Raw genomic sequence first — 12,773 nt, 5'->3', positions numbered from 1 at the left:
TATCAAAGTTACAGAACAGTGTTTCTCAAATGGGGGTACCCCTAGGGGTACGCAATGGCACTACAAGGGGTACTAGAGAGAGAGAGAGAGAGAGAGAGAGAGAGAGAGAGAGAGAGTCAATCTTGGCCCCAAAACTATAGTAATCAATCTACTAAGGAACCACTAAATTGGTGTTTTTCAACCTTGGGGTCGGGATCCCATGCGGGGTTCCCTGAAATTTCTGAAAAATTGAAATAGATTTTTGAAATGTTTTTTTTTTTTTAATAAAAGAATCTTAAACAACTTTATTTCTATACGTTCACAAAACAAATGAAACAAAATAAAATAGATTTTTTAAAAGCCCATGTTATGACTGATGCCACTTTTTCGGATTTCCTTTCCCAGAATACTGTATAACGAGGGATGTACGTAGGAAAAAGGACCTCATTCATGCTTTTGAATGTATATAGTTTCTTAAACTTTTACAAATGTGATGCAGTATTTAATCAGTAATGTGATTAATTATCGGTGAAATTGGCTGAAGGCATAAACACAGACAAGGGTCAATACTTAGCATTTTGACTGTGAAGTTGTTATTGCACACAGGGAGGCAGACTTCACCTGTTCAGTAGCTGATGCTTTTCCACAGAGCGTTTAAATGTGCTTCTTTAAGCCCAGTTTTCACACCTTCAAAAACCATATGCCAATTTTTCTTGTTTGACTTCAAGAAGTTCACGACAATCTAATTTAGTTTTTTCACGTTTCATGAATCACATGCAGGTCCACAAATTAGCACGCGTTTTCATGCACGGTTGATAAATGAAGGCCATTGAATGTATTCTTTTTGTTCTTCTTCTTCTGTGTGTTTTTTTTTTTATTTTTATCGCTTACATTATTTGAATTATGTGCAAAATAAATAGAGAGAATACCTCCAAACTTCTGTTGTCAGAGCCATTGAACGACTGCTATCTGACTTCTCTCATTAGTGTATCTATCTGTCCGTTGCCACCTTTATGGCTGATTGTCTCTTATTGCCTGTGTTGCTCAACTGTACGACCATCTCGTCTCTTGAGACGTTCAATTTGTGTCTGTCTAAGAAAGTGAAGAAAAGGATGGAGGTGAGACAAAGAGATAAATGGATGAGAACAAACGCATGATAAGCAAAGGAAATAAGCAAATAAGCTAATTAAAAATGGCAGGAAGTAGACGAGGTATATAGTAATTGAAGGGGAAATTAAAATAAGAAGAGATGAGGGTTTGATGACGTTCATTTCCTCACACTGACAAACCGTAACTTAAACTGAAAACCTTTGAAAACACAATTAATGAGCACGTCAGTTACACCGTAATCCCTGCTTATGACTGAGAGGGAGATATTAAATCATTTTACTTTAAATTTAATGTTTTTATTGTTGATTTCAAACTCAAATGTTTTAATGTTTTTATTAGATAAAACATTGATTGATTAAAAACAATGTCAAATTAATTAGACACATTGTAACTGATAAATCTTGATTAATCTAAATTAATCGCATAATATTTGACACGAGAAGCAATTTTCCAATTTAAATAGTTTTTGGTATATACTATTTACATATATAAATTAAATTAATAAATTAGTTTAATATAAACATAATTTTGTGTGTTTTTTTAAGCCATTGTGTTTGTTTTTGTGCATTTTTGAATTACCCTGTGTATGAAACGTGCTACACAAACACCTTTTTTTGTGTTCAAAGTTGAAACCTAACAGTGACTAAAAATCAATAAAAATGCTGAAACATACAAGAGTTTGAAATTATTGATAAAAACATGAAATCAACAATAAAATGTTTTAAAATCTCACACGCACACAATCCCTCTTTTGCTCTCATCTGCTCATGACAGAGCGAGATTTTAAATCATTTTGTTTTTATCATTTATTTCAAACTGTTAAAAATCATTTTACTTATGTAAAAAATATTGAAATATTGACTCTTTTTAAGCAATTTTGCTCATTTGCTACGTAGCTTTGTGTGTACTCTCCTTGAAGTGAGATCCATATTTATTTTAATAAAGAATAAAATGGGTATGAAATTAATTTCAATGAGGGTTGTGCGTTTGGCAGCAAGGAGAGAAATCTAAAGAGATGTAGTGGTAGTGATAAAGAAAGTGTTTGACACTGACCCATCATAAGAGAGTAAATTTTAATTGAAATAGGAAAGTGTCCTCATATTGGCACAACATTTAATAAAAGCATCCTTTAACTCAGTGTTTCTCAACCTTTTCTCATCTTAAAAATGTAAATCCTTGATTTAATGAGAAATAAAATGGGTTAAAAGTGACCAAAAGTTGTGGAAAAGGTGGTAAAATAGGGTTTTAAAATCCACAGAAATTGGTTAAAAGTTGCAAATTAGAGTGGACGAAAATGGACAATATTTGCTTAAAAGTGGCAAAAATCGGGGGAAGGGTAATTAAATAAAAAAAAATAGGAACAATTCATTTAAACTGGCAAATAATGGGATTGACAAAATGTGAGTGAGGTTAAATTGGCAAAAACAAGCATGAAATATGGTGAAAATAATGGTAATAATTTTGTGGAAAAGTGATTTTGTGTGAAATTTTAATTTAGTTTTAGTCTTGACTAAAACTATTTTAAGTTTTAGTCAAGATTTAGTCAAATGATTTGTTTTAATTTTATTTCAGTCGACTAAAATACCAAGCAATTTTAGTCGACTAAATCAATAACTAGACATTTTTTTACTGCCGGTATGGGAAACAAACTAAACCTACTGTAATTTATGTGTATATGTAATATCTAAAACACAAATTTAACTTTATTTCAACACGACTGTGTCTTTATTTCAATATAAAAGCAGTAATGAATAACACAGGACTGTCAACTTTGAAATGGTATCTTTCTCCCATAATAATGCAAACAAAAATGTGCAATAAGTATCAATTTGCATCTCAGTGTATACTAAACAAATAATGCAAATGTCAAAGATCATAAACGAAGCCACACCCATTTCCTTAATTTTTCGGGTGTCAAAATCGTGCCTCACACCCCTCGTTGGACGCTTGTGCTCATTGAATCAGACGCTTTTCACCAGCGTTGAAATGCTCTGGACGCGCATCCAAACAAGTTGGGAAGAGAGCGCGTTTAGGGGAGGGGCTTCTCTGTTGCCGGTGGTGTTCATACAATAAATGATATTGTGGCGATCAGTTATGTTCATAATTCACCCAGTGACTGTGAAGTGGTGGAGAACATTATTGTGTTGAGAAGGCCGTGTTTCTGGTCGGATGTATTATGGTGTGACTCAGCATGTGCACTGTGATGTCAGAGGGCTATAGAGAAGTGTGGGTGAAGTTTGGAGCTCCTTGCTGAACACGCCGCCTCCAATTCCGTTCAAACTCTAGTTTTCATTTCGTTTTCGTCCTCAAAAATTTATTTGTGACAAAAATATTTAGTCAACAAAATTAACACTGGTTTATCAGTGCCAAACATGTCTTGAAAGTGGAAAAAAAATGTGCAAGAAAGGCCAGAAAGAAAGAATGAGCGTTGACATTAGATGAAGATGTAGCGAAAATGCATTAAACGGAGCAAAAATATGGCAATAATAGGTGATGAAAATCAGTATAAAATAAGCATGAAATATAGTGAAAAGAGGTTAAAAGTGACAATAATTGGTCAACATACACGATATTAGGTAGAAAATTGCTGAAAATGTCTTGAAAGTCGAAAAAAATTTGCAAAAAAGGCATTAAGTGGCAGAAATGGGGGTAATGTAGCAAAAACGCTTTAAAAAGAGCAGAAATATGGCAAGAAAAAGTGATGAAAATAGGTTAAAATATGGCGAGTTTGGTGTAGAAAGAAAGAAAATGGGTATCAAAGAGACTGGTGGTGAAATTGGATTTTAAAAACCACAGAAAATTGGTTAAAAGTTGTGAATAAGAGTGGCCAAAAATGGACAGAAAAGTGGTATAAATAGGTTCAAAGTGTCAATATTGTCTTAAAAGTGGCAGGAATGGAGAAGGGAGGGTTGGGGGCAATGTAATTTAGAAATTAAAAACAATTACTGATTGTTTGTGTCAGTTAAGACCTTTTCATATGCGTTTTTGTGTTTGTTTGTATGGTTATTATGGACCCCCGAGTCTGAAATAATCTATTTCTATCTATCTATCTATCTATCTATCTATCTATCTATCTAATTAGTTTAAACTGGCAAATAATGGGCTTGACAAATCATGAACGTACGTAATTGCCAAAATAAGCACAAAATATGGTGAAAAGAGGTTAAAAGTGGCAATAATAGGTCCAAATATGCGACATTAGGTGAGAAAGTGGTGGAAAGGGATTAAAGTGCTGAAAATGTCTAAAGTTGAAAGAACGTGCAGAAAATTTTAATTTGGCAAAGAAGCAAAATGGGCTCAAATTGTATAAAGGTATATACTTTACATTTAAATCTCCCTTTAATCGTATCAAACAACACACTAGGTTTAGTCAAAATCTGCGTTTTCAGCTTTTTAAGCAGCGTTTCATATGTATGGTGTGCATCCATGAATATGCACGGCTGCCACACTTCAATGTGACACTAATTAGTTGTAATTTAGCTTAATGTGACAGTTGGTCATGGTTAATAAACACAGAGAGGAGGGAATGGTGTAAATAGTGAGTAATACACAAACTGACGGATCGACCAACAACTCTTTCCTCTGAATAAAGCAATTGGAGCACCTTCGCTATTATTGGAAATGATATGGTTTCAATGAACTTTAAATATCAGCATCTTTTCTAAGACGTATTTTTCACTGAGGCAGATCGCTTCAATATGTCTGTGTTCACAGCAGGCCGTGCAATTACAAGGAGACATCATCATCCTCATCATCCTCCTCCTCTCTGACACTCTTCACGCTTTGTATTGTCTACTTTAAAATGAATAATTGTTTTTTTTTTTTTTTTTGAATGGAAATATTTTGAAATTCAAAACAGAACAAGTGCATTTTCATATGTGCTTTTAAGACGAGACTTAGTTTAGCTCAGGTACCAACCATTTCCCTTAGAATTCCTGCACAGATGTTTCCAAATCATGTCTGAAGTGCATTAAAGAAACATCAAAGCAATTTCAACACAAAGTCTATTTTTCCACTTCAAAGACCACATTCTTCTTTTGTTGTTAATGGTAGAATAATTCATTTTTCACCAACTCTGCGTACCACTTTGGTGTTAAAACCACAATTTTAATGCAAACGTCAAAATATAGGTACAATTTTTTAGTTCTAGGCTAGAGAAATAATTCCCGTTGTGTAATACTGAGGAAAAGTCTTCCACCTTTTACAAACTTTATTCTGGTTTATCAACTTAAATTCCTACTGAGTGATTTAGTGTTTTATCGCTCCATCAACTCCACCGCATCCCTAAGGACGTCTTCTAATAAAGAAATGTTACTGTAGCATTTGTTCGCACTGCTTCAGATGATCATGCACTTGTGCTCTTTAGTGTTGTTTGTTGTTGTTGTTGTGACTTGCCAAGGGACTAAAGGAGCAAAGTAGCTTCAAGATAATCTTGTAATTAGGTTTACCTATTGAATTAATAAGTTTATGACTATTATCAGGACAAGTGGGCTCAACTTCACTCTGCATAAACCTGAAGAATTAAAAACAATCCATATTTGAAGCTACTGGAGACAAAATAAATCAGATGAATACAGTGTAGGCCTCAAAGATTAATCAATCCAAGATAATTTGTTCGCAAAAAAGATATTAAAGGCTTAAAGTCAGCAAAATGATGGCCCATTGTTCTATGAATCTGTGGTAACCACATTTATTTAATCATCTGAATAATATCCACTGTTATCCAGAGTTGAATGTGACAAAAAATGGTGGAAAGATGTAGTAAAATGGGATTTTTAAAAAAAAACACAGAAATTGGTTTAAAGTTGCAAATTAAAAAAGCCAAAAACTTGTGTTTGGTAAAAAAGTGGTAAAAAGGGTTCAAAGTGTCAATATTGGAAACAATTAGTTTGAACAAATGTGCAAATATTGGATATGACAAATTGTGAATGTGATTTAAATTGACATTAGGGTGGGAAAAGTAGTGGAAAAGGTTTATAATGTCTTTAAAAGTGAAAAAAATAAGTTAAAAGATACCAGGGGTGAAATTTGGATTTTAAAAACCACAGAAATTGGTTAAAAGTTGTGAATAAGAGTGGCCAAAAATTGACAGAAAAAGTGGTAAAAATGTGTTCAAAGTGTCAATATTGTCTTAAAAGTGGCAGAAATTGGGAAGGGAGGGTTGGGGGTCATGTTATTTAGAAAATTAGAAACAATTACCAATTGTTTTGTGTCTGTTAAGACCTTTTAAAAATGTGTTTTTTGTGTTTATTTGTATGGTTTATATGGACCCCGAATCTGAAATCTATTTATCTATCTAATTCAAAACTGGCAAATAATGGGCATGACAAATAATGAATATAGGTAAATTGCCAAAAATAAGCACAAAATATGGTGACAAGAGGTTAAAAGTGACAATAACGGGTCAACATATGCGACAGTAGGTGGAAGAGTGGTGGAAAGGGTTTAAAAGTGCTGAAAATTACTTTAAAGTTGAAAGAATGTGCAGAAAAGGCATTGGAATTTGATAGAGAAGTAGCAGAAATGGGAGTAATGCAGCAAAAATGCATTAAAAGGAGCAAAAATATGGCAAGAAAAAGTGATGAAAAGAGGTTAAAATGTGGCAAGTTTTGTGTAGTTGCAGAAAAATGGTAAAAAATACGCAAAAATGGGCTCAAATTGTTCCAAAAACATTCATAGTTTCTTGCGACCCCAAATGGGGCCCTGACACCAAGGTTGAGAACACCTGGTCTAACCTATAGTTGATGAGGGTTGATCTGGATAAAAAGGTGAGAAAAGGCCACGTTATATAGTTGAGCTGCTGTTGATACTCAGAGGTTTTCTGCTAATTGTAGCTGTGCAGCGATAAAACCCTGAGTCATAGTGAAAAGTGCTGATGGAACACTGCAGCAGAGCGTTAGCGAGGCTTAATGTGCACGGCCTCTTTGACTCGTCGAGCTCAGCTATTAGAGAGAGTAAATGAGGCCGAGGCAAAGGCTAAACTATTTTTCATGCACTATTCTGTTACCTTAGCGCTGGTATGGAGATTGACCTTTGACTGGGATACGCTTCAAATTTAAAATACTGGGTCAAACTGTTCATGGTTTTAATGTGTTTTCTGTGAAACACCAAAATACTGATGATATTTTATATATAACAACAGTCATGTGTAGACAGGGCCATCTATAAGGGGGAATAAAGGGGAGAGATTTTTGGGGTCCATCCATAATGTTAGTAAAATGATGGTCCATTGTTCTATGATCTGTGATAACCACATTTATTTTATTTATCTAAATAATATGCACTGTTATCCAGGATGTTTAGTATATTTGCGCCCTAGTACATAGTCATCTTAAAAATGTAAATCCTTGTTTTAAATCAGAAATAAAATGGGTTAAAAGTAGCCAAAAAATGGTGGAAAAAATGCTGAAACAACAAGAATTGGTTAAAAAGTTGCTAATTAAAGTGGTCAAAAAGGGTTCAAAATATCAATACGGGAACATTATTGTTTAAAATTTAATGTGGTTGAATTGGCAAAAATAAGCACAAATATGTTGAAAAGAAGTTAAAAGTGACGATAATGGTAAGAATGGGTGAGAAGTGGTGGAAAAAGGGTTTATAAGTGCCGAAATGTCTATAAAGTGGAAAATAGTGCAGAATTTTGATGGGAGAATTAGCAGAAATGGGAGCAATGTAGCAGGAATGCATTAAATGTCAAGTATGGCAAGTAATGGGGATGACAAATCTTGAATGTGGCTAAATTGGGCAAAAATAAAGCAATGAAATAGCAAGTGAAAAGAATGTTAAAAGTGCACTAATTGGGTCAACAAATATGCACATTAGGTGGAAAAAGTGGTGGAAATGGTTTATAAGTGCTGAAAATGTTTTGAAAGTGTAACAATTTGCAGAAAATGCATTAAAATTTGATGAAGTGGCAGAAATGGGAGCAATGTAGGAAAATGCATTAAACGGAGCAAAAATATGACAAGAAAAAGTGATGAAAAAAAGCTAAAATATGGCAAGTTTGGTTCAATGGGCTCAAATTGTTAAAAAATATATTCTTAGTGTCTTGTAGGCATCTGGCGACCCCAAGGTTGAGAACCCCTGTACTCATCTGTACTGTAAGTGCTCTAAACAAACCTATTTACTGTACTTGCTGTTCTCCATTTCTCCTTTCCATAGGAACAATCAGCAGTTTTGCATCCCTGCAGCCATCAGACGAGTGTTTACTACACAGGCTCAATGCTCCAACGCACTCAGTGTGTCATGTAAAATTAATGAGTAAAAACTCAGTCACAGCTGCTGCCAATTTAGCCTGAAAACTGCCTCCATCAGTGGGGAAAAAACTATGAAAATGCTGCTTTTTTTTTAAGTGTGTGCGTGTATGTGTGTGTATGCATTAGTATCCAGTTGGTGTCCAAGTGCTAATTCACCTTTAGTGTGAGGTAACACATGGTAGGTGAGCAGTGTTTATAATGCTAACCCCTCTGATGTCTTCATCAAAGCTCAACCACGCACACACACACACACACGCACGCACACACACGCACGCACACGCACGCACACACACGCACTCACTCGGGGGTGAGTCCATTCTAAATTCATGCGCACCAGACCAACGAACACGTAAACGAACGATGTACCCTGCGCCTGCACGTCTGATCTACATTTCCCACAGACTTAGAATGGGTTCACGGGCACAATGCACAAGTCATGTTTGCATGTGTGCTTGCAGACGTGTTAACGTGTTAACAGACGCTTTAATGTGCATACACATTTAAGGTCCCATATCATGCTATTTTTCCCAAACTTGCCTGTTTTCCAGAGTTTTAGCCTCTGAAAAGTCACTTTCTGACCAACTCCACACAAACAGGCTGATTTGCGTCCTACTTATGCATATTCATCAGTGGGCGTGTCTATAGACGGGACACTGGCTTCCTCTTCCGGCCCGCCCTCCTCCCACCCACTCCGTAGCCGAGCTCATGCTTCTTTATAAACATGAGACAGAGCGTGTATATGCACACATATGCCACACCTAACAAACATACATATATCAGTCACACGTGAACGCAGGTGTGGCGTGAGTGAAGCTGTAGTGATCAGGTGACCTTCACTATCGATCATCGCCTACGTGACATGTAAACACTTAGAAAAGAATATTAGGCGCTTACGCGTGCAGGTGTGAACACATGTGCAGGTATGAGTGTATAATGGACCACCATTTAGTCTGGTTACAGTCTGTGTCACGACACCCGTCCATAGAGTGGTAGTGACTGTAGTGTTACGCTCTGAGTCAGATCGTTGATGTGATTGGATAAAACACTCACACTTACATACCTGCACAAGGGCACACACCTGCACGTGTAAGCGCCTGACTATTTTTTTTCAAAGTGTTCACATGTTACATAGACGGTGATCAATAGTGAAGGTCACCTGATCGTTATAGCTTCACTCACCCCACACCCGTCACAACACCGAACTACTTAAATTAGGTAAGTTTAGTGAAAGTTAGGCAGTCATGCGTGGAATGGACTGGTGCGTATGACTTTAGATTCAACACACACACGCACACGCGTAGCTCAGGTTCCTCTAATCAATCGAGAACCAATTGCATTGGACACAAGAAGGAAAAAGAAAAACCAGAGAATAATAAAATGTGAAGCAGAAACATGAGTTTAAATGCTTCTTTCTGTTCTTTTTAATCCTTTGAAGTAAAAAAAAAACATAAGGGATATTCAGTCCACTTTTAAATATTATGGAAAAGATTCCAGTCAGAAGGAAATGTAATTATCAAATCTAGGTCTGACAAACGTGGATGTTTTCAGCTGACTGAAGAAAACCATCTCTATTATAATCTGTGTGTGTGTGTGTGTGTGTGTGTGTGTGTGTGTGTGTGTGTGTGTGTGTGTGTGTAATAATCTCTATTGCGTAGGCCGAGGAAATGGTTCTGCCTGATGAAGAAGATTGAACAATGTTCACGACAGAGACTCCATAGAGAAAATGTGTCAAACTCATGACCCGGGGCCCAAATCCGGCCCTTTGGAGGATCCAATTCAGCTCGCAGTAGAAAATGAAAATGACAGAGAAAACATGAATCATTGTGTAAATGAAACTTTTGTAGGCACTCACAGTTTTCCAACCGCTTCCATCACATGATTGCAGTCATTTTTAATGTTAAACAATTACACAAACTCAAAGTTCTTACAAAATCCTTCACTTTTCCCCAAATTATGACATAATATTTCCCTTAATTAAATAGAAATTAGTCACAAAATCTAGGAAATTTAAAGTAAAGACTCTGTTGGGACAGATATCTGTCACTTATTGCTTGGATATGTTTGGTTTCTTACATATTTTGTATTTTATGTTTACGTAGAAGTGCAAACTAAGGTACATTAATTAAATTACTAATTTTAATACGATGTCTTCCTAATTCGAACAGATACGATTCACAATTTGCATGTCGCGATATGATATATGGCGATACTAATCAATACGACAAACATCACACTATATCGCAATATCATTAATTACAAATCTCATCTTTACAAGTAAAAAACGTTATGAAATACAAATATTTTCATTTTTTTTAACGTGCGAAAACAAAGTAAAATCAGTGGTTCTCAACCTTTTCTCGGGTCACGACCCCATTTTTAGATCCCAAATATCTGACGACCACAAATGTTTTTTGAAAATTCATTTTTTATCATGTTTGTTATGGTATTTGAGCTAGATTTATAAAGTGAAGGTATAGCATACAGTTGTTTAGAATTGTGTTATGTTTTAATTTGAAAAGGAATAATCATTTAAAAAAATATGTTTTTTTTTTATTCAATCAGTAATTATTTTTTAGACATTCCAGGTGATCCCATTTAAATTGTCCACAGGGTTAAAATACACTGAAGTAAAAGATAACTAACTGTAATTCAACCATAAATAAATAAACCAGTGTTAAGTTTATCAGAATGTCAAAAAAAAGTTTAACTTTTGCTTCAACAACAGAAGTTCTTAAATTTGTTTTTTTTAAATATACTTATATGTAACAGCATTCATCTATAAAAGTGTACAGTATGTTTATGAAAATGAAGTGCAATAAACTTCCAGCTAAATGCATTGAGTAGTGACGTAGTTTAACAAAGTCTGATGGTGCGTTCACTGACATCTAGTGACTGGGAGTTTACGTGCTATGCTAGTGTTAGTGCAATTAAATGGTTTTTCCGTTAAAAAAAACATGATTAAAAAAAATCGATTTGGACATGTTTGGGATTGATACGATAATCCCGCCGTGAAATATTGCGATACATTTCCAAATCAATGTTTTTCTTCACCCTTACTGGTTTCTAGTTGAAAGACCTCCTCAGATCCATGAAAAGAGAAGGAAAACATAAAGCGACGGTGCTGGTGTCCCGCCTACCTCCCAGGTGATAGGTTCCTCCTGTGGTGATGGACAGAGGAGACGTGGAACGTACTGCTGACGCCTCGTCACCGTCTATCGTCAACATGGCAAAGTTTTCCTTGGCCACCAAACGAATGGCGTGCCACTGGCCGTCGTTGAGACCAGAACCTGTGAGGGTGTAAAGATGGAGATTTTAAATTATATTAGTGGAAAAAGTGTGTTATAAAAACAGGTCAAACCAAATGTTTATTGTAAAATAAAGTGCCAGATCTAGACCCATGGTTTCTCTCTGGTGCTACTTGCACACAGTCTTTCTTAAAGATGAGTAAAATGGAAATGCCACTACCTTAACAAATGTCATGACCTAATCACAAGACATGCTTTATAGGTGGTGGAAGACCTTAATGACTATATTTCTCCTCTATATCCTTTTACACACTTATCTTATACTGCTACAGTATCTATTAGTCATGAAGAAAGTTGTGGCTCTCCTTTTTTTTTGTTGCATTGTACTAAAGGACAGTGGGTTCTTAAACTTTCTACGCTCTCGTACCCTTAAGACATTTAACCTGAAGCCATGTAACCCCCTACTGCTGCACACTTAAAAAACACAATAATGTAATGTCATATACATGTTAATTTGTCTCTGAATTTTACCTATCCTGTTGAGAATTAACATAAAAAAGAATAATAATCAATAAAACATCTTATTCAGAATGATCATTGTTTACAAAAACACACAAAATGACTCGTAAAAAAAAAAAAAACAATGATGACAGACACGATCACACACTTAAACAAACTAAATGACTACAAAAACACACAAATTACAGAATAGCTCCAAAAAAACAAAATTTATACAAAATGACATAATACAGAAAAACCACAACAATACAGAATGTGACCCCAAAAAGGCACAAAATTACAACAACAAAAAAATCAACAAAATTACAAAAAAAAAATTAAAAGTAAAAATCATGTTCACCCACAGGAAGCTGAGCTTTCTAATAGTTAATGAAACATAAAAATGAATTAAAGCAGCACTAGATAGGTCCTTGTTATTACTGAGGCCGCTACTTCTGTAATAATAGATGTAATATGTTCATAAATAGATAAATAGAAATATGAGAATCAGGCTGAAATAAATGGATTATGGTTATGGTTTTATCAAAGCAAATAATCTAATTACATTTATTTAGAAACAGCTGCCATTGTTAATGATTTTAGGCTTCAGGAAAAATGTATATAATACAGAAAAAGCAATTTCACCTCATTTAAAAAAAAAATTGACCCTTTTTTTTTTCATAAT

The 12,773-nt window shown here is 35.0% G+C and overlaps 1 protein-coding gene across 1 annotated transcript in view; it reads right to left on the bottom strand.

The window, feature by feature from the left end:
• LOC114454080 (contactin-associated protein-like 2) overlaps positions 1-11,632 on the bottom strand; it is a 180,942-nt gene extending 169,310 nt beyond the window's left edge. The window contains exon 1 of the mRNA XM_028434222.1: positions 11,483-11,632. Within this exon, the coding sequence (XP_028290023.1) occupies positions 11,483-11,570 (88 nt within the window). The 5' untranslated portion in view covers positions 11,571-11,632. The remainder of the gene's footprint in view (positions 1-11,482) is intronic.
• Positions 11,633-12,773: the final 1,141 nt, after the last annotated feature.

Source organism: Gouania willdenowi, chromosome 20 (assembly GCF_900634775.1).
Source record: "Gouania willdenowi chromosome 20, fGouWil2.1, whole genome shotgun sequence".
Lineage (NCBI taxonomy): Eukaryota > Metazoa > Chordata > Actinopteri > Blenniiformes > Gobiesocidae > Gouania > Gouania willdenowi.
The sequence above is the reverse complement of the archived record's forward strand: the minus strand, read 5'-3'. Positions and strand labels throughout refer to the sequence as shown.